Below are 21,500 nucleotides of genomic sequence, written 5' to 3'. Positions count from 1 at the left end.
TTTTATGTCAGACGAGTTATCTCTGTGTATGATTTCAAGTATTATCCACAACGCTTAGATTTTCTAAAATGCAAAGGCACTGCTGTTATCCTTAAAAATAACTGAAAGCAGCCAGGCACAGTAGCTGACTCCTGTAATACCAGTGCTTTGGAGACTGAGGCTAGAAGGTTCCCAGAGTTCAAGGCCAAGTCTGGGCTATCAGCCTGGGGGTGCAAAGTACCACCAGCTCAACAAGAGCTAAACAACAAGACCCTATCAGAAAGAAAAGAGGGAAGGGGAGGAGATGGAGAGGAGGGAAGGGAATAGAAAGGAGGAAAAGAAAAAAAATGTCTGAAGGCAAGAGGGGCTAGTGAGGCTGGGCAGTGGTGGCGCATGCCTTTAATCCCAGCACTCAGGAAGCAGAGGCAGGAGGATCTCTGTGAGTTCAAGGTCAGCCTGGTCTACAGAGTGAGTTCCAGGAAAGGCTCCAAAGCTACACAGAGAAACCCTGTCTCCCAAAAACAAAACAAAATAAAAAAAACCACACACACACACACACACACACACACACACACACACACACACACACACACAAAGAGGGGCTGGTGAGGAGAAAGGTACATTCTGAAGCATGCAAAGTGGCCAGCAATGGGTAGACTGGACACTAATGCTTACCTGGGGGGCTGACGAGGAAGCTCTGAGTTGGGTGTTTCTGGCCCCTGTGTCTCAGAATGCTGCTGAGAAAAAGATTGGGGAGGCTGCTGCTTCTGCCCTTCTGAAGACCTGAACCCCACAGAAGTATGGAAGGCACGTGGCATCAGAGGCGATCTGCAGCGGGCCACTGAAACAGAAACAAGACTGTTGGTCAGGGACATTCACCATGGAACCCCTGAGACCCAGAGTGTCGATAAGAATGAGGAGGAAATCCACAGTAGGGGTGCCTCTGCAGCCACTCATTCCAGTGTTGAGTCCCCCACAGACTCCTGTGAAACAGAAACCTTGAGACATGTAAACCAATTAACAGAAGACCTGGCTGTCTTCTTGGCCTGTTTCTACCATTGGTCAGCTGTACAGCTCTGTATAAAACATTTCCCTCAATATACAGATTAAAGTAATTGTTTTAATTATTACTGTGTGTGCATAATGTACATGTATTCATTCAACGGCACGTTTGGAGCTCAGAGGACATCTTTGTGGAGTTGGTTCTCTCTTTTTACCCTTACATCTATTCTGGAAATGGAACTCAGGTTGCCAGGTTTATGTGTCAAGCACCTTTATCCAATGAACCATCTTGCTGGCCCCATAATATGCAGCTTTTAAAAACCCACAGATTAAGAGTGTTAGTCTCTACTTGTTCAATAACAATGTTAAGGTACCCTCCAAAAGTAAAATGAAATACCTATGTACGTATTACAACAGTGCCTATCTTCAAGTGTTTACATGGCATTTCTTTTCCTTCTTTTTTGTGTTTGTGTGTATTGTGTGCATGCCTGTATGTATGTGGGTAGTTGAGCATGCACAAATATGTGTAGGCTTGAGGTCAACTTTGGGAATCACCCTCAATCTGTTCTTCCTCTTTATTCCTTGAGGTAGGTAAGGTCTCTCAGTCTGACCCAGAGCTTACTGATATGGCTAGTCTTGAACTAGAGATCCCCAGTCTCCACTTTTGGGCTTCTTTTCTTTCTTTCTTTTTTTGTTTGTTTCTGAGACAAGGTCTCACTGTACAGTCCTGGCCGGCCTGGAACTCACTATGTTGACCAGGCTGTCCTCAAACTCCCAGAATCCGCCTCCCTGCCTCCTGAGCGCTGGATTAAAGGCATGTACCACCACACCCAGCATTTTATATGGGTTCTGAAGACTAGGACTCTGGGCCTCACACTCAAACACTTTAACCTCCGAGCCACCCCCCCAACCTTTGCAACCCCACTACTGTAGGAAATATTGGTAGGGTCTCCTGTCTAAATACGCATACTACTTTTTCCTTTCCCAACATTTTATCATCAAGATTTGTAAACCTGTAGATAAGCTGAAGGAATTGTGAACACCTGTATATCCACTCCAGCTTCTACAGATTTATCATGCTCTTCATTAGTCCACTTTAATTTCTGATTATTTATTGCAGATCTCAGTGTTCTGCATTTCCAACATTTCAGCCTATGTATCACTAGAGTTCACTGATTACTGTTCCTTTATGAATTGTTTATATACAATGAAATATACAAATCTTTTGTTGTTGTTGTTGTTGTTTTCGAGACAGGGTTTCTCTGTGTAGTTTTGGTGCATGTTCTGGATCTCGCTCTGTAGACCAGGCTGGCCTTGAACTCACAGAGATCTGCCTGGCTCTGCCTCCCGAGTGCTGAGATTAAAGACGTGTGCCACCACTGCCTGGCGAAATATAAAAATCTTAAATATATCATCCTGTGAGCAATGTAAACATATACACTTATATAACAGGAATCCTATGTAGCCAGACATTACTATCACCCCAGAAAACTCCCTCCCACCCTTTCAGTCCCCATACTTCTGTTCTGAAATTTACATCCTAGGTTACTTTTTGCTTGTCCTAGAATTTTATCTACATGTTTTAAATTTTTCTCTAGTTTCTTTTGCTTCATATGTATTTTAAAATTATGTTCGTTTTTTAAGACAGGGTTTCTCTGTGTAGCCCTGGATGTCCTGGAACTCACTTTGTAGACTAGGCTGGCCTGGAACTCAGAGATTCGCTGGGATTAAAGGTGTGCACCACCACTGTTTGGCTAACTTTTAAAGATTTATTTAAGTGTATGAATGTCTTGCCTGCATGTATGTATATGTACCACATGTCTGCCTGATGACCACAAAGGAGAGAAGAGGGGTTTGGGAACTGAACCCTGGGCATCTGCAAACAGCGAGTACTCTTCACTGATGAGCCATTTCTCAAGCCCTGCTTAGATTTATTATTTATCTATTTTTACGTGTATGAGTCTTTCGCCTGCATGTATGTATGTGCACCATGTGAATGCCTTGTGTCCATGGAGGCCAGAAGAGACTACTGGATCCATGGAACGGGTAGGAACTGAACCTGGGTCCTCTGGAAGAACAGCTAGCGCTGCCTCTCTCCAGTCCATTACTTAGTTTTAAATTATGTATACTGGTGTCAGTCTGTGTGTGGGTATGAAGAAGGCATGCGATGCCCTGGAGCTGGAGTTACAGGTGGTTGTGAGCAGCCCAAAATGTGTGCTGGGAATTCAACTAGGGTCCTCTCAAGAGCAGCATGACCTCTTAACTGCTAAGCCACCCACCTCTCTAGCTTCCCAGATCAGTATGTTTTTAAAAGATCGTCCTAGGTAACGCTTTGAGGAGTCTACAAAACCACCTGGGAATGTTTTACTTTCTGTGACTCTGAAAAGCCATTCTCCTGGATCTGTCTTACTTTCAAGTGCCTCTTTTTTTCTTAACCCTTGTGCTTAAGCCTACATTAAAATCTCTGTTAAATCCTATTTTAAACACACACACACACATACACACACACACACAAAATCAAAAGGTCAGTTTATATTATTTTGAGACAGAGTCTTCCTATATAACTCAGGTTGAGACAGGACTACACAAGTTCGAAAAAGAAAAAAGGAATAAAAAAAGAAAAGCATTGTGTGGTGATAGATTGTGCACCCTAATAAAGCTTATCTGGGGATCAGAAAACAGAGCCAGCCACTAGATTACACATAGAGGCCAGACAGTGGTGGCACATACCCTTAATCCTATCACTTGGGAGGCAGAGATTCATCTGGATCTCTGTGAGTTCAAGGCCACACTGGAAACAGAGCCAGGCAGTGGTGGCACACACCTTCAATCCCAGTACTGGGAAGCACACACACTTTTAATTCCAGGAAGTAAGATGGCAGGACACAGAAAAGTATATAAGGCGTGAGTAAATAAGAAGTCTCGCTCTTGAGGCTGAGGATTTTGCAGAGGTAAGAACATGGCTGGCTTGTTCTTTCTCTGATCTTTCAGCTTTCACCCCAATAATGGCTTTGTTTTGTTTGTTTGTTTGTTTTGTTTGTTTTTTTAATAAGATTACAGCATGGAGCTGGAGAGATGGCTCAGTGGTTAAGAGCACTGGCTGTTCTTCCTAGAGGTCCTGAGTTCAATTCCCAGCAACCATATGGTGATTCATAACTATCTATAAAAGGATCTGATGCCCTCTTCTGGCATATATGCAAACAGGCGGTGGTGGCGCATGCCTTTAATCCCAGCACTCGGGAGGCAGAGGCAGGCGGATCTTTGTGAGTTCGAGGCCAGCCTGGTCTCCAGAGCGAGATCCAGGAAAGGCGCAAAGCTACACAGAGAAACCCTGTCTCGAAAAACCAAAAAAAAAAAAAAAAAAAAAACCAAAAAAAAAACCCAAAAAAAACACTCATAAAAAAAAAAAAAAAGGTTCCCCCCTCCCTTTTTTTTTTTTTTTAAGGATGATGATGGCACACTCTTTTAAGCACTCTGGACGCAGGGGCAGGCCAGTCTTTCTGAGTTCAAGGTCAGTCACAGCAAGTTCCCTGTCAGCCAGGGACATAGAGTGAGACCCTGTCTCAAAAGTTTTAGAAAGGGGAGGGGTGCTTTGCAGGTACCTGTGGCAGAGTGCTTGCATAGTACTACAAGAGACAGATGTTTGGATTTTCAGGGTCCAGCCATTATAAAGCTGCTGTGAATACACTTCAACTTTTTGTGGACACAATTTCTTGATTAAATACTTAAGATTGGATGTATTGGACCCAGGTATTATTTTTACTAAACATATCTTGTCCGAAACTTTAGATAAAATTGGCAAAAAGGAAGTCATTGAAAACAATAATGTGGAAAGAAACACAGAATACCATGCATAAAAACATCAGCATTTTGTTATATGCACAGAACATGGAGCAAATACCCACAAAAATCTGAAGTGAGGAGTCCCCAAAGTATGGCTGTAAAGTCTCTGCAGCTCAGAAATTTTAGTTGCATATTTACGTTCATGTGTCATTGTAGAAATATTCTATTTATGGACAGTGTTTTTGCTCTTCCACTTAAATAACAGTGTACAAAGTTTTTTTTTTAAAGTAAATGTCTGTATTAATGTGGAAATAAAAATACCGAGCATATGGCAGTAACGACGGTAAGAGAATGTCACCCACTCGTGGTGTGCAGATGACTGACTCTGGGGAAAACCGGACTGGACGCTCTCTAGCGGTTCCCTCTGTCCCTCCAGCGAGGCTGGCCCAGCGCCCATAGCAACGGAGCCGAGAACGCCGCTGCAACGGACGAGCTGTGACCTTGGGCACACCGAGCCCTCTCTGAAGCTCCATGGCCTCTGGGGAACCGGGGTGACAGGCCCGCCCCGCTGCTTTTGCCCCTCACAGCTCCAGTCTGGAGAACTAAACCCACTCGGCGATATTTTTCCAGCTCGCGAGTCCAGCGGCTCCACGCCGATGCCCTTCACCTGTACCTTGCTATCCCCCACCACGGCCTCGATCGCCCTACGCCAAGAGCCCAGGCCCGCACCGCTCCTCCTTCCCCCGCTCTCCCCGACGCCCGGCCTCGGCCGTCACCTCACCGGGCAGGCACCGCAGCTGCAGGAGCCTCCAGCCCACCCGGCCGAGGACGCCAGACAGCGCTACCGCCGCCGCCATCTTGGAAGTGGGCACGCACGCTGACGGCGGCGACGCGCCGGGCAGCGTCACGCCGTCAGTCGGGCCGCGTCTACTTCATAGGTCTAGGGGCTGCGCGGCTTCTTCTCGCGAGAGACGGGAGACGAGAAGCCGGCGTCGGTGGAGCCGGTATTCAGGCTCGGAGGAAGGTGAGTTCGTTCGGGGCGGCTCGAGCGCCCGCCCCGGCCTAACGGGCCTCCTCGGGCCCACTCTCATCCTCCAGCCTCTGGTTTCGGCTCCCGGCGGCGTCCCTGGCTTGCCCGGGGACGCCAGGGTGAGGGACCACGGTGGCCAGGGCCCCGCATGCGGCGGCATTCCTGACGCTGGGGCTCGGCTGGTGCCTCCCTCTTTCCGCGTGAAACCCGGAGCTGGCATCGGGACCGCCAGTTTACTCCTAGCCGTCTATCTGACCTTGGGTCTCCTTCAGGGCACCTGGCGGAAAGCGCGAAATCTGGGAGAACCTGGAGTCACAGGTTGTCCCTTTGAGCCCGGCACTTCTTCCCGACTTACCTAGGATGCTTACTTAGAAAACGAACCCAGGCTTTTGTCCGGAGAGGTGACCCCCTGCCTGGGTGTGGTCCAGGGATCTAGCATTAACACACCGTTTGGAGGTTTGGGAGAGGCTGGCTTCTTAGCGTCTGACGGACGTGCCTGAGTCCAAGGGCGGTCTTCAGAGGGGAGCGGAGCGCCTCGCTGCTCCACTAGGAAAGAAGTAAACTGTGTGTTTGTTGTCACGATCGAGCATGTATGTGGAGGCCAGAGGACAGCTTTGTTTTTCATCAAAAGGAGTCCACTTCCCTTGCGACAGAGTCCCTGGTGGCCTGAAGCTCACTGGTTAAGGCTGGACTGGGTGGACAGTCTGCCCGACTCCAGCTCCCCAGTGCTGGATTACATACTCAGCCACATAAACTTTTAAAAATTACATATATTCTATTTTGTATTATTCTGGGGAGGGGGGAGGGATGTGCACTGTGGAAGTCAGAGGACAACTTTCAGGAGTTGATTTTCTACTTCCACTTTGGGTTCTAAGGATTGAACTCAGGTTGTCCGGCTTATGTAGCAAGCAAGCACCTTACCCATTGAATCATGTCGATGGCCCACACATCCAACTTTTCTGTGTGGGGTCTGGGGCTCAAACTCAAGACCTTGTGCTTGGAAAGCATGGGCTTTATCCACTGAGCCGTCCCCAGAGCCCCGATAGTGCTTTTTGAGACAAGAGTTTCACTGAGAGGCCCAAGCTGACCTCAGAACTCATGATCCTTTTTCAGTATCCTAAGAGAGCTAGGATTACAGGCAAGCTCCACCATTCTTAACTACTAAGTTTGTTTGATCTTGTGGTATTGACGTCTGAACCCAGGACCTTACATGTGCTAGCTAAGCACAAACCACTGAACTGTACCTCTGCCCCTCATCAGTGACACCTGTAACCATTGTCAGCTCCAACCCCCTCCCCCCCATTAACCTTAAATGGGACCACAAGCCTAAGAATCTGTTAGGTGCCTTAAAGATAAATACGTCCATCCCCAGGAGTTCTCAGATGTTTGCTCTTACTGCCTGCAAATAACTTTTTTTTTTCTTTTGAAATGCGGTCTCACTATGTAGCCTTGGAACTTGATATGTAGACCAGACTGGTCTCGAACTCCCAGAGATCTGCCTGCCTTTGTCTTGGAGGTGCTGGTATGAAAGGCACATATCACCATACATGGCTGCATTTTTGAAAAGCCTTGGGTGGATGCTGTCAGTTGGAGAAGCATCCTACAAACAAGGTCAATTATGTGACATTGACTTCCACTTCACCTCTTTGAAGTTGTGAAACCACCCTGAGTCACAGCTCCTGAGTATGCTGGCTTAGTGCTGGGTGTGTGTGTGTGTGTGTGTGTGTGTGTATGTGTGTGTATTTGGTTCTGTTGTTTTGAAACATTTGCCACAGTAACAAAAAATGTGATGAAAATTGTCACATTTTGGCTCTTAGAGCTGAAAAGAACATTGTCTATTCAGGAAATGCTGACTGAGAGCTATAAGTGTGTGTGTAGTTGGAGGGGGAGGGTTAAGGTTGAATCTGCTTGTGAGGTCCCTCTTGTTATGGAAGAAGAATGTTTTACTTAACACTCTAATAATTTACTGACAATCCTGCTGGAACTGGATGTCAAAGGTGAGGCTGTCTTGAGAAGGAAGCTTCGCATTCCTCCCGTACAAGCATCTGTAAGGAGGAGAGAGCTTTTACCAAGACTGTTGGAAACAAAGACAGACTGAACAGTATTTTGTTGAGTCCTATGTACCAGCATCTCCTGAGTGCTTTACGCAACTTACTGTTCCAGGATTTCTTATCAGTCTTAAAAATATGAAGTATTTACTGTTACTGTTTATTGACAAGGAGACTCAGAAAGGCTTGCTGTAGGCCTGTACCTAATGAAACAAAGCAGTGATAGGTTTACAGGTTATTCATTTTTTTTTTTTAATAATTTACTACCCAGCAGTAAGTACTCTTGTCTTCCCTGGCAGGCTCTTTTTTTTTTTTTTGAGACAGGGTTTCTCTGTGTAGCTTTGGTGCCTGTCCTGGATCTTGCTCTGTAGACCAAGCTGGCCTTGAACTCACAGAGATCACCTGGCTTTACCTCCCGAGTGCTGGGATTAAAGGTGTGGGCCACCACTGCCCATCCCCTGGCAGGCTCTTAAATGTGAGATTGATCCCAAGTTACCCAACTTAAAGATTTACAAGTCTTCTTTCTCAAAATCATGTGACAATTAAAAGCTTTAAAGTGTTCATTCTTGATGATGTATTTTTTAGGGATTTAAAATCCCAAACTAAACAACCAAAGACTCCTGCCTGTCTGGTAACCATGCGGCATCCTCTTAGGCGTTTTGTTGAGTCAGGATAGCACAGAGCTGGCGTTCACATGAAGAAACTAGACAAGAAGGTGTGGTTGAGGAAAATGCAGTAAAGAGAGTCACTTTGGAACGGAAGTTAGACTTTGAATCTAGCTAGCTAAGAACTTCACTTTTGCTGTAGCAATGAAAACCATTAGTGACTTACCTCTAAAGGGACAACACTGTGTAATCAAGGGTGACTCTGGTTAAAGGTCATAGTTTTCAGACACAAAGGAAACAGTTATGTGAGGTGAACATTTTTCAAGCCAAGCATGAGGTTGCATACTTGTAATCCTAGTACTTGGAAAAGAGGAGGCAGGATCAGAAGTTCAAGTCCAGCCTGGGCTGTATGAGACCTTGACCCCTCCCCCAAAAAAGTAACAGAAAAACGAAATAAGTTACATTTTATTTGTGTATATGTGTGTGTGTGTGTGTGTGTGCGCGCGCGCGCGCGCGCGCGCACGCGCGCATCTGTGCCACACCTGCACATGTGGAGGTCACAGGACAACCTGTAGAAGTCACTTCTCTCTCCTTGGGGGTACATCGAGACTCAGTTCATCAAGCTTGGCAATAAGTGTCCTTACCGGCTGATCCATCTGCTGGCCCCTGAAGTGAATGTTTTTATAGAAGGAAAGTGTAATGCATGTGACTTAAATTCAGCCTGGAAGTGTGGTGGTGTCTCGAAGAGTTGGCCCTCTCTGCAGAAGTCAGAGTTCAGCATGAGCCTCCTACCACTGCTTCTTTGTTTCACTTACTTGAAGCTAGAAGCTTGGTAGCATTAATGTTTAAGGAAGGAGCAGCCAAACAGAGGTATCCCTTGGCCTCCTTCACAGTATACAGACCTGCATATCAAGTGGAAGAGAAAACTAACCCGGGGTGGGAAGTTTTCATGGTTACACAGGTTTGGATTCTAGTTTCAGCATTTGTCTTACTCATGTAATATTGGTTGTGTACAGTGTTGGCTGACCTAGATCTTTGCTGTACGTTGGGAATTCCCTAATATCAGGCTAGTCTGAGGGTCAGTTGAGATAATGTATGTATAAGGTGCTTCACAGAGGCGGGCTAATGTTAAATGCTGAAAACAGTGCTGGTCACTGCAGATTCAGTGCAACTGAATTTTTATACGGAATGGAAAGGAAGTGTTTGATTTGCAAATTTTAATTCTTTTTTTTAAAGCTATAACTATGGTTAGGAAAGCTGCCAATTTCTTGCCTTCCTCTGTGAGTCCCTTCAGCCTGATGAATGCCCTGATTGATTTGTAGTCAGCTCTAACTCCAGCCTCTTTACTTGATTCTCATCCCCTTAACTTTGCCATCTCCGTCTTGTCTACCTGTCATGTCAGGGAATGTTGGGATTATGAAGCCTTGGGGCTGTAGGTTCCTTAGTCAGACTCTTAGGGCTTACACCAAGCCGTAATGCATCCTTAGGGGGAGTAGTTGGACTCATACTTGATGATAACCCACGGATTAAACTCCACTGTTGTCTTGATTTCTTTTGCCAGTGGCTTTTAGGTACGGCAGCACTGCAGGAATGGCCGAGTTTGGGATCTCCCCTGGCCACCTTGTGGCAGTGTTCTGGGACAAGTCATCTCCTGAGGAGGCTCTGAAAAAACTGGTAGATCGTCTTCAAGGGTTAACTGGCAGCGAAGGCCAAGTATTCACAGAAAACATCAGCCAGCTGTTGCAGTGTAAGTGCCTACCTACTCTTTTCTTCTCAGGGGAAGAGGAGTTTTCACGGGTGGGGTGCTGTTTGTAGTTCCTGATACTTGAATTTTGTTTGGGGTCACCCTATTTTTTTCTACACACTTGGGCATGTTGGTAATTTCTGCATGTTCTTTTCTTTGGTGGCTGTTTCTTGTTCTAAGAAACTCCTTTTTTTCTTCTTTCCCTGATCTTACTAGGGTTTAGTAAAATACGGAGCAGAACAGAGTCTTAACACCCTTTTGCTAATATCGGGGGCTTCATATTTGCTATGTAGTTCTTTCTCCTGGGATGATAGCTGTAACTTCTGGGAGGTCTGTGGGAGGGTTGAGAGATCGCTCCTCAGGTAGGCAACTGTTGATTGTTCTTTTCAGCTGCCCATAAAGAATCCAGCTTCGACGTTATTCTGTCCGGTATCGTCCCAGGAAGCGTCTCTCTGCACAGCGCTGAGGTTCTGGCTGAGATGGCCCGAATCCTTCGGCCAGGGGGATGTCTGTTTCTGAAAGAACCAGTGGAGACATCTGTAGGTAAGGACATCTGTATTCAGATGAACGGTTAACACAACTAAGTCTTTTGCATGTGCATGTTGTCTCCCTGAGCCTGAGGTACCACTTGGCGATCACGCGTTCCTGTAGTGGTTCCGTTTCAGGGATAGATGTCAGAATCTGAGCAACAGATATTAAAAAAGTGTGATCTTTGGTGACCTGTCAGGTCATTAATAGAAGAAAATTGTCCCTAATGGTGAATAGCTGAATTCTGTCACCAGATGAAAGGTTCATCTTTGTCATGTCTTTAACACAGAGAACATTGTAGCAGGGGAGGAGCACTTAGCAACTTCCTGTGAATCTGTGCTTATTCCAGAATAGAGTTGAAAAGAAATGGCTGGAATTATGGGGCTAAAGAATAATATGTGAAGCGTGGTGGTGGTGGTGCAGGCCTTTAATCCCAGCACTTGAGAGGCAGAGGTAGATGGACTGTGAGTTCAAGGGTAGCCTGGGTTATAGAGTAAGTTCCAGGACAGCCAGGGTTACACAGAGAAACTCTGTCTCGAAAAACAGAGAGAGAGAGAGAGAGAGAGAGAGAGAGAGAGAGAGAGAGAGAGAGAGAAATATGTGAGCAATGGAAATGAAAATATTTTGGAATGAATAAAACAGGAATTGTGTATCTAGAGCTGTGACCTTGTGATGTCTATCGCAGACACCAGCTTTCTTGCCGGGAAACTTTTTTTATTATTTTTAAGAGAGAATGAGTTTGTGTGCATGCACACATGTCTGTCTGTCTGTCTGACTGTTTCTCTGCCTGCCTGCACATGGGTATATAAACATGAATGCAGGAGGCCAGAGGTGTTGGATGGTGTCTGAAGCTAGAGTTAAGGTGGTTGTGAGCCTCCCATTGTGGGTGCTGGAAACCAAATGAGTTCTGAGATGGAACGCAAGTCCTCAAGATGACGCAGCAGCAGTCACTTTTACCCACTGAGACATCTTGACCAGCCCCTCTAATCTGTTTTTTAAATTGCAATTTAAATTTTCAGAAAATTCAGTTGTTGAATACATAGTACAAAAACCAGAAGTAAGTGCATTGAAATTCACATTATTCAGGCCAAGAAGACGGCTCAGTTGGTGATGTGCTTGAGGTGCAAGCATGAGGACCTAAATTCAACCTCTAGAACCCATATTAAAAGCTCTGCAGAGGTGGAAACAGCTGGATCCCTGAGGCTCCCTGCTCAGCCAGTCTAGCCTCCTTGGGGGGTTCTAGCCCCTCAGAGACCCTGTCTCACAAAAAGGGTGGCTGGCTCCTGAAAAAACATCTAAGATTGACCTCTGACCTCCACATGTACACATACACTCAACCCACCACATTATTTTATATAGTTCATTTAAACCTAAATCAGAGTTTATTATATTTTACATTGCTGACTGGCTTCCCCCAACCCCTACCCTAAGATGTTACTCTGTAGCTAAACTGGCCTGGAATTCACTATGTAGTCCAGGTTAGCCTTGCACTCTTGTCAGTCCTTCTGTCTGTCTGCATATGAACATGAGTGCAGGAGGCCAGAGGTGTTACACCTCTGGAGCTAGAGTTAAGGTGCTTGTGAGCCTCCCAGTGTGGGTGCTGGAAACTACATTCCCACTCTTTGCAAGAGTGGTCCATGCTTGGAACCACTGAGCATCTCTCCAGCCCCTTCTTGCTGGAAATTGAAACCTTGAGTCACTAAATGGTGTCTGATAGAGCTTTACAGAGACAGACTTGGGTTTCTGTGTACTTCACAGTTTATAACTTTATGAATTATCTGGATTTCTGAGAAGCAGAATGGTAATAGTGGAATTATGACCTGTCCTAGCCTAAGAGAGAACACTTAGAACAACCAAAAAAGATTTTTCAAGTTAAACTGCTGTCACTGAACTCTATGCACACTACACAAAGTAGGTTTTTGCTGTTTGAGAGCCTGCTGGCTCACAGAGGATTGAGCTTTAGAGTTCTCCCCAGCTTTGACGGACGAAGCCACTAATGGAGGTTTTCCTTGACAGCTAACAATGACAAAATGAAGACGGCCTCTAAACTGTGCTCGGCCCTGACTCTTTCTGGCCTGGTGGAAGTAAAAGAGGTAGGTGTGGAGAGATAGCCTTCCTGTTAGGTCTGTAAACCTTGGGTGACTCAGACCCAGAGAGTTTGTCCCTAGTATAGCTGGGGGCAAGTGAGGTTAGAGGTGCTCTACAGAATTAGGCGGTCATTCGAAACGTACCGCCTGAGAGTTAAACACAAGATGCCTTGAAAAGAAACCCTTGGGAGCAGATCCCTTCTGAAGACTCGTGGCTGGTACTGGTCTTCCTGGAACTCTTTAATGTGATGGCTGTGCTGCAGGGAACAGGTGGTTTGCTGCTTCTGCCCATCTCTGTATACAAGTCTAGGCCTAGATGGAATACTGTCCCTTTAGACCTTTTGGTGGGAGTCTAGATGGGGGCTGAGCATTTATGACAGTTGAGTAGAGATGTTCAAGTTAAGCAGAGGCATTTTATAGTTCCATAGTCTTCTCTAGAAACTAAATGTAAAAATATTAGCATTTCCTTGGTTTTGGAGAGGTGTTATTCCATAATAACTGTTAGTGTTGTATTTCTGAATTTTTTTAAAATGTGATTCAGGGCCTTAAATTCTTTTTTGAGACAGACTTACTGTTGGATGTTGTCCAGGCTGGCCACAAGGCTGGCTTGGTGAAACAGTGAATGGTGAAGGGTGGACTGATACGTTGGATATCTTCATTTGCAGTTGCAGCGGGAATCCTTAAGCTCGGAGGAGGTGCAGTCTGTCCAGGAACACCTGGGCTACCACAGCGACAACCTGCTCTCAGTTCATATCACTGGCAAGAAGCCAAACTTTGAAGTGGGCTCTTCCAGCCAGCTTAAGCTTTTCATTTCCAAGAAGTCTTCAGGTAAGACTAGCCTGGGGACATTCTATGTGAGTGGACCTGAGGAACATGTTAGCAACTGAACCATGATCTAAATAGTCTTAGATTATCCTTTAATCTGTCATTTGCAAATTGCAGAATGCTTACCGTGCTTTTATCTTAGACATATTAGTATCCAAACCTGACATAATATGTAGATATTTCCTAGTGCACTGAGGCCACCTCATATTGGAGGCCTGAGTCACTTGTTCAGTTGATGAAGTCTCTTCAGGCCCTAAAAGGATGGGTTTATCTTTAGGAGATGTCACAATGGTGATAATGGTGCACAGGGTCTCTTGTTCAGTTTCCAGGGCTTTTTTCTTTTTCTCTTTCTTTCTTTCTTTCTTTCTTTCTTTCTTTCTTTCTTTCTTTCTTTCTTTCTTTCTTTCTTTCTTTCTTTCTTTTTGAGATAGGGTTTCTCTCCGTAGCCTTGGCTGTCTTGGAACTCACTTTGTAGAACAGGCTGCCCTCGAACTCACAGAGATCTGCCTGCCTCTGCCTCCCAAGTGCTGGGATTAAAGGCGTGCGTCACCACTGCCAGGCTGTAGGGCTTTTTTCTATGCTTATAAAGTCACAAACTTATTTCTAAAGATTGCTTGCTAGTTTGATTTGTGAATGTTTTATATATTTCAGAATTTTAAAAATGTAATTATTGTTTAATTTTCTTTAGATGTGCAACAGCCATTTTTAACATACCTTTTTAAGTTAACATTTTCATACTCAACATATTCATACAGAAAAAATGGTTTTTGTCATGACATTTTCATATACATCATTGTACCTTGCTCCTACCATCCCCTGTAGATAATATTTTAATGTTTCTGTCAAAGCTGTAATCACAGCTTTGTTGGTTTGATGGAACATCCTCCAGGATGTGTCCTGTTGAAATGCTTAAAAATAAAACTCGTGTTTCTTTTTTTTTTTTATTTTTTGAGACAGGGTTTCTCTGTGAAACAGTCCTGGCTGTCCTGGAACTCACTCTGTAGACCAGGTGGCCTTGAACTAACAGAGATCCACCTGCCTCTGCCTCCCAAGTACTGGGATTAAAGGCATGTGCCACCACCGCCCCAAAACCCGTGTTTCTTCTGCTCAAACAATTGTGTGCATGTTTGTGTGCATGCACACATTGCTCACTCATCCTCATCCTTCCTATTGCTCTTTTCTCTTGTCTCAGTTGTTTCTTGGCTCTGAAGAAGGCATAGATTTAACAGGCGTTTGTTGGCATATCCATACGGCATTCTTTTGCTGTCTAGCCTCAATCTTTTTTCTTTCTTTCTGGTTTTTTGAGACAGGGTTTCTCTGTGTAGTCCTGGCTGTCCTGGAACTAACTCTGTAGACCAGGTGGCCTTAAACTCAGAGATCCACCTACCTCTGCCGCCTGAGAACCGGGATTAAAGGTGTGTGCCACTGCCACCCAGCTAGCCTTGATCTTTATGAAGTACTTCCACCCCAATTTCTGGTCCTCACTTCTCTGGCTCCTTGAGTGGCAGGAATTAGAGGCCCATGTTCTCAAACATGGCCTCAGGAAGTGTTTGGACCTTTGATTTCATGCTTCCTGGAGGCTTGGGACAGCTTAGGTCAGCAGTTGACCATGTGGTTGTTCTGAGTATCCAGCTATGGCAATGATGATCCCTGGTGGTGTGTTTACCCAAAAGGCCTTACTGAGGATTTGCCCCTCTAAATCCCCAGCCCTAAGGCTCATAGATTCTTTCTGGTATCCTGACCTAGATGGAAAATGTTCCGTCATTGACTGTGACCTGGCCACCAGCAGCACTAGAGTCTGTTTTTTGTATAACAGGCTTAAGTGAGGCTAAATCTTTGCTGGTTTTGGAGTTGTTGACACTTCTCTCATTTAATTCTCAGAATAGCTCCAGTAGGCAGAGGGAGTGTGTAAACTCAGGTAGCACGAAAAAGGCAGCATAGAGTGGAGGTTGTAACCTCGTATACCTACAGCTGTAAAACTAGGGTGGCAGGCACCCCATAAGGTACTTAGGGTTAGGTGGGATGATGGGTGCGCTGGAGGAGTGCCTAGCACAAGGCAAACGTGTAAGGAATGCAGGCTGCCTTTCCTGTGTGAAGCTGTGCCTTTGGTTCCTAGTGGAGCTGCGTGGGCTTGCTTGTAGTTTGCTTCCGACTGGTTAAAGAGTTCTCTCTTTATTGTTGGATGCAGTGAAGCCTGTTGTGGATCCTGCTGCTGCCAAACTCTGGACCCTCTCAGCCAATGACATGGAAGATGACAGCGTGGTGAGTTGGCCCTGCGGTCACCTGACTGCTCCCTTTCAGGCCTTGCATCATTGTGAACGGCTGTAGTGAAAAGTGGCCTTCAGTTTTTGTTTTGTTTTGATTTCATGTGTATGAGTCTGTATGTGTCTGTCTGTCTGTCTCTTTGTGCACTATATGCATGCCTGGTGCCCTCGGAGCCCAGAAGAGGGTGTTGGGTTCCCTGTAACTGGAGTCGAGTTACAGGTAGTTATTCGCTGCTGATTAGGTACTAGAAACCAAATCCACATCCTCTGCAAAAGCAGCAAGTACTTTTGATCACTGAGCCATGTCTCCAGCCCCGAGAGTGGCCTTTTAGATCTGTAGGTGTGAATGTGTTTAAGGTCCAGCATGTAGCCGGGTCTGACTTTCATGTCTTTATTAGGACGTTCCATATAGTAGCATTTTAAACTTATCTTTTAATGTCTTTTCCCTACAGATTTTTTTGTCTTCTCTTTACATGAAATAGTAAAGATTCTTGTAGACATAAACCAGGAAAGAATTTGGCAGCTAAGATACTTTCTTGGCCTCTGTCTAGGCAATTGAATGCTCACTGAATGAAATTTAATGAAATTCACTGAATGCTCACTGTCTTAAACTTAGTGTTTGCACCTCTGATCTGCCCATCTATAAGAAAATTAAGCTGGGCCATGGTGTCGAGCACCTTTAGTCCCAGCACGCGGGAGGCAGTGGCAAGTGAATCTCTTGAGTTCAAGGCTAGCCTGGTCTTTAGAGTAAGTTCCAGGACAGCCAGGGCTACACAGAAAAACCTTGTCTTGAAGAAAAATAAAAATAAAAATGGAAAGTTGTTTCAACACCTTTACTGTTAAGATAAGAGTGATGAGCAAAATATGCCGTGGTTCACGCTCAGAATTTATAAATATAACTGTCTTCATATTTACAAAAAAGTTACACAAATATATGTATAATTATTTGCTTTTATTCCTCTGGAATTTTGTGGGAAATGTTTTACGTTGACTTTATTCCCATGATTATTCATATATTGAAATAAATACAGCACTTCTCTGCATTTCACCTGTTCCCACTCTCACCATGAACACAACACACACACACACACACACACACACACATTCTCTATATAGTACTGGCCAACTTTGCCGTGCCCCCCCCTCCCCCATAGCCTGCAACTACCTCAGCTGTTCGTCAGAGAGACGGTGGCTGTGTTCTGATTGCTTTGATCACTCTCTAGGATCTCATCGACTCAGATGAACTGCTAGATCCAGAAGATTTGAAGAAGCCCGATCCAGCCTCCCTGAAGGCTCCGTCATGTGGGGAAGGGAAAAAGAGGAAGGCCTGTAAGAACTGGTGAGTGCTGGGGAGCGGGTCTGGGCTGCAGGTTCTTCTCCCGTGGTCATCTCTGTTCCTCGTGGTCATCTCTGTTCCTCGTTCTCTTGAATGGGTTTTCCTGTGAGGTGTGAGGTGTATAGAGGAGTAAACCAAACAGGTAACCCTTAAAGAATAGCAAAGACCCACACACCACCATCTGGAGTAAGAAACAGAAGCATCCTGGCTGGGCATCCAGCACTCAGGAGGCAGAAGCAGGCAGATCTCTCTGACTTTGAGGCTAGCCTGGTCTACATAGAGAGTTCCAGGCTAGCAAGGGCTCCACGTGAGACCCTGCCTCAAAACAACGGAAGAAAAAAGAACAGAAAGTATCATAGCATTCATATTTCTGAGTCAGAAGTCATTTTTCCGTATGGTTTAAGCGCTCAGAGACAGTTGTGCTGTTTTCTGTCTTCTGATGACCCTGATAATAAGGCCGAAGCCAGCTGTCTTTACCCCTTCCATGAATCCTTGATCCGGAAGACCACTTTCTCCATTTTGGAAAGAAGTCCTTGGGGCCCTGGTTTGTTGGTATCATTTTGTGATAGTTTGCCTTGAGTAGGGTCTGTTCTTCTGTGCGTCTCCGCAGTCTTAAAAGCCAAGTCTGTGGTCTGGGAGTAGTGTTTATTTTGTTTAGGAGTTTTTGTCTAGGTAACATGTGACTTAGATGTTGTCCTCTTTAGTTCTTTTTGTTTGTTTGTTTGTTTGTTTGTTTGTTTGTTTGTTTTTGAGACAGGGTCTCACTGTGAAGCCTTGGCTGGCCTGGAACTTGCTTTGTAGAGCAGGTGGCCTTAAATTCACAAAGATGCACCTATCTCTGCCTCCTGAGTGTTGACTTTAAAGATGTGCTCAACTGAATCTGGCTGGTCCTATAATTTTTTCCCTCTTTTACATTTTCCAGTATTTTTCTTTTGTCCCTTTCTAGGAGATTATTAATTTTTCTTTCTTTTTTTTTTTTTTTAAAACTGTTCTGCCTGCACATACACCTGAAGGCCAGAGAGGGCACTAGATCTCATTACAGATGGTTGTGAGCCACCACGTGGTTGCTGGGAATTGAACTCAGGACCTCTGGAAGAGCAGCCAGTGCTCTTAACCTCTGAGGCATCTCTCCAGCCCCAAGATTATCAATCTTTTAAAACCTTTGTTATTATTTTATTACTCCTATCATGATTTTAGTTTATAGTTTTCTCTTTGCTATTACGCCCCCACCAATATGTTGAGCATCCTTTTTCATTTAGATATAAAGAAACCAATACCCTTTCCTGGCTTTTGGAGACAGGGTTACTCTATATCCCTGACTGGCCTGGAACTCACTGTATAGACCAGACTGGCCTTGAACTCAGAGATGTACTTGTCTCTGCCTCCTGAGTGCTGGGATTAAAGCCATGTACCACCACCACTAGGCTGTTTGTTTGTTTGTTTATTTAATTTTGTGTGTACACTGGTACCCATGAAGGTAACCAAACTTGAGTCCTCTGCAAGAGCAGTATGCACTGTTACCTGCTAATCCATCTCTTCAGCTCTTCCAAGCTGCCTTTTTCTTTTAGTTGGCCTCTGACTCCCTGGTTAGAGGATTCTTAGGATACTTGGTGGTCATAGTCTTCATAATTTAAAAGTGGAGGACAGAGTCAGGTGTGGTGGTGCATACTTACAATCCAAGCATGCAGGAGACTGAGGCAGGGTTGTAAGTTCAAAGGTAGCTTGGACTATATAGTAAGACTGTGTCAAAAAACTTCTTAAAATAAACGAAAACAAGCTGATCATGTTAACTGAGCATCTAGGTGGATTGATTTGGTCACTTTTATTGAAGAGAATCTAGGTAATGCTGTGGGATGTTCTGTATGGCAAATGTGTTGCTGATTAGTCAATAAATAAAACACTGATTGGCCATTGGCTAGGCAGGAAGTGTAGGCGGGACAAGGAGGAGAATAAAGCTGGGAAGTGGAAGGCTGAGTCAGAGAGACACTGCCAGCCGCCATGATGAGAAACAGCATGTGAAGATGCCGGTAAGCCACGAGCCATGTGGCAAGGTATAGATTTATAGAAATGGATTAATTTAAGCTGTAAAAACAGTTAGCAAGAAGCCTGCCATGGCCATACAGTTTGTAACCAATATAAGTCTCTGTGTTTACTTGGTCGGGTCTGAGCAGCTATGGGACTAGCAGGTGAGAGAGATTTGTCCTGAGGTGGGCCAGGCAGGAAAACTTAAGCTACAAGGTAGATATGGGGATGGGGAGGCTCTAAATCCCAGAGCCCTGTGTCTTACACTCAGATTGGCTGGATTGCTTAAGGGAAGTCTTTCCATGTATGCTACCAGCCCTTTGGCACCGTAAGGTTTCAGGGTCTGGCAGGAATGATAGTTGATCTGTTAAGTTGAATCTTCTGTTTGCCTACAGTTTCCAACAATGTATTGTTGTTTCTGTAGTTCTGGTGGGGGTTTGAGAGAGGTGAAATTTTAGGTTACCTGTGTCATTCTGTCCTAACAGGGAAGCCTGGCGTTGTTTGTGTGAATGTCGTGCAGGCTTGACTTGTTTATTAATCCACTGGTTGTTTTTATATTTATTTTTGTCTGTATTTTGGGAGTCTCACAATATAGTTGAGGCTGACCTTGAACTTGGAGCTGTTCTCTGTCTACCTCCCTGGTGCTGGGTTTCAGTCCTGACTGCCCTGCACAGCCCTCATCAGTCTCTAGGTATTCCAGTTTCCCAGCATTTACAAATGAGAGGGTTTCAAGTAAAAACCCAGATTTTTCTGTTGATTATTTTTATTTGTGTGTTTGTGGTGTTGGGGATTAAGCTCAGCTTCCTGCACATGCTAGACAAGTGCTCTGCCACTGAGCTGCATCTCAACACCTTCTGTTCTTGGATTTGGAAATTGTGGCGACTCTGCTTCTTCCCCAGCAGTCTACCCCAGCCTGCTGGTCTGTAGCATTAACTTGACTCTTGGTAAAGAGAAAAAAATCTTCAAATGTATACTAGCACCGTTAGCGATTGGAAGTTTCTGGGTAGTGGCAAGTCTCACTCATCAGCCATTGGTTTCCCCCTAGCACCTGTGGCCTTGCAGAAGAACTGGAAAGAGAGAAGTCAAAGGAGCGGGGTGCTCAGCCCAAGTCAGCCTGTGGAAATGTACGTACCTGCACCCAGTACATGGGGACATAGACTAGCCGAACTTAAGGGATTTGTCTGTTGTCAAGTTTTTTCATAGACGGCTGGTGTGAGAGGCCATGTATATAGCTATGATGAGAAGAGGTTGTCCTGAGCATGCCCATGCTGAGAGGTGGCTATGTTTTTTGTTTTTTGTTTTTTTTTTTTTGTTAGCCCTTTTGTCTCTTCCTTGGTGTGGGATGTGGTTTACTCAGCGCTTTGGCTGACCTTGATGTGACCTGTAGTAGAGGCTGCCTGAGATACCAGCCCTCTGGCCTCCTTCAGACAGGGCTTAAACTCGGGCAGGCCATAAACTTGCCTCAGCCTCCCAAGCACAGCGATTACTGGTGTGTGTCACCTCACCTGGCTGGCACCCTTACTGAGAGACCTGTGGGCATACTAAGATGTCCTTCCTTTGCCCCTTAGCCTCTGTTGACTCCTGTTCTCTCCACAGTGCTACCTGGGGGATGCTTTCCGCTGCGCCAACTGCCCCTACCTTGGGATGCCAGCCTTCAAGCCTGGAGAACAGGTGCTCCTGAGCAACAGCAATCTCCAGGACGCCTAGGAGGAACCTCAGGCACACACACCTCCTCCTCCAGCCGCCTCCTGCCCCTCAGCCCCCGCCACTGCCTCCTCCCACCTCTGGATTCAATCACTCTGACAACATTTGCAGGGAGAGGCTCGTAGCAGAGTGAAGCTGCTGAGGTGCAGTGGTGTGTGGTGCTGCTGTGTGTTGACAGACCAAGGTGTGAGGGACCTGCCTCTTACAGGGTTAGGAGAAGGGTGTACCCTAAGGGGCTCCACTCCTGATGTGACAGTGTTGACCCTCCCCACCCTTGAGTCTAGACTCTTGACTATTTATGCTGTATAAGCTCCAGGCTCCACTCAGTGATGCTGCCGTACTGACTTCCTCAGTGTGTAATTCTTGGAGCCATGGGTCAGCTGTCAAAGGGCCGCAGGGCACCAAAGAAGTCGCTCCTCCAGTTGCTGTGATCCATCTTGTCCCTCTGCCCTTCCACCTCACCCCATTTGCTGTAGTGTTGTATCTGTGTCCTGTTGTCATCTCTGTTAAACAATAGGTATTAAACTTCCATGTTTCTATGTG

The 21,500-nt window shown here is 45.4% G+C and overlaps 2 protein-coding genes across 4 annotated transcripts in view; one reads left to right on the top strand and one right to left on the bottom strand.

Annotated features, from left to right (window-relative positions):
* Coq9 (coenzyme Q9) overlaps window positions 1-5,680 on the bottom strand; it is a 15,963-nt gene extending 10,283 nt beyond the window's left edge. The window contains exons 1-2 of one of the 2 annotated variants that reach the window (XM_059264584.1): window positions 5,546-5,680; window positions 655-820 (exon numbers count right to left, since the gene is read on the bottom strand). In XM_059264584.1, the coding sequence (XP_059120567.1) occupies window positions 655-820; window positions 5,546-5,621 (242 nt within the window). In that variant the 5' untranslated portion in view covers window positions 5,622-5,680. Of the gene's footprint in view, window positions 1-654; window positions 821-5,540 lie in introns of both variants that reach the window. The other variant, XM_059264585.1, reaches the window with a different exon arrangement.
* Ciapin1 (cytokine induced apoptosis inhibitor 1) lies at window positions 5,668-21,500 on the top strand. Of its 2 annotated transcripts, none has more exons than XM_059264587.1 (9): window positions 5,668-5,788; window positions 10,009-10,194; window positions 10,582-10,734; window positions 12,736-12,812; window positions 13,472-13,634; window positions 15,820-15,893; window positions 17,119-17,234; window positions 20,299-20,377; window positions 20,850-21,500. In XM_059264587.1, the coding sequence occupies exons 2-9, from the start codon at window positions 10,038-10,040 to the stop codon at window positions 20,958-20,960; spliced, it is 930 nt and encodes a 309-aa protein (XP_059120570.1). In that variant the 5' UTR covers window positions 5,668-5,788; window positions 10,009-10,037; the 3' UTR covers window positions 20,961-21,500. The 2 variants fall into 2 exon arrangements, with proteins under 2 accessions (XP_059120570.1, XP_059120569.1); XM_059264586.1 differs by lacking the exon at window positions 5,668-5,788 and adding an exon at window positions 5,834-6,112.

The sequence above is a fragment of the Peromyscus eremicus genome, chromosome 5 (genome assembly GCF_949786415.1).
Source record: "Peromyscus eremicus chromosome 5, PerEre_H2_v1, whole genome shotgun sequence".
Lineage (NCBI taxonomy): Eukaryota > Metazoa > Chordata > Mammalia > Rodentia > Cricetidae > Peromyscus > Peromyscus eremicus.
The sequence above is the reverse complement of the archived record's forward strand: the minus strand, read 5'-3'. Positions and strand labels throughout refer to the sequence as shown.

Excerpts from the sequence above, each read along its gene's own strand:
- Ciapin1 (XM_059264587.1), top strand. The coding sequence starts at position 10,038 with ATGGCCGAGTTTGGGATCTCCCCTGGCCACCTTGTGGCAGTGTTCTGG. Across the intron at positions 15,894-17,118 it reads ACATGGAAGATGACAGCGTG|GATCTCATCGACTCAGATGA; the intron begins GTGAGTTGGCCC and ends ATCACTCTCTAG. Across the intron at positions 20,378-20,849 it reads CCAAGTCAGCCTGTGGAAAT|TGCTACCTGGGGGATGCTTT; the intron begins GTACGTACCTGC and ends TTCTCTCCACAG.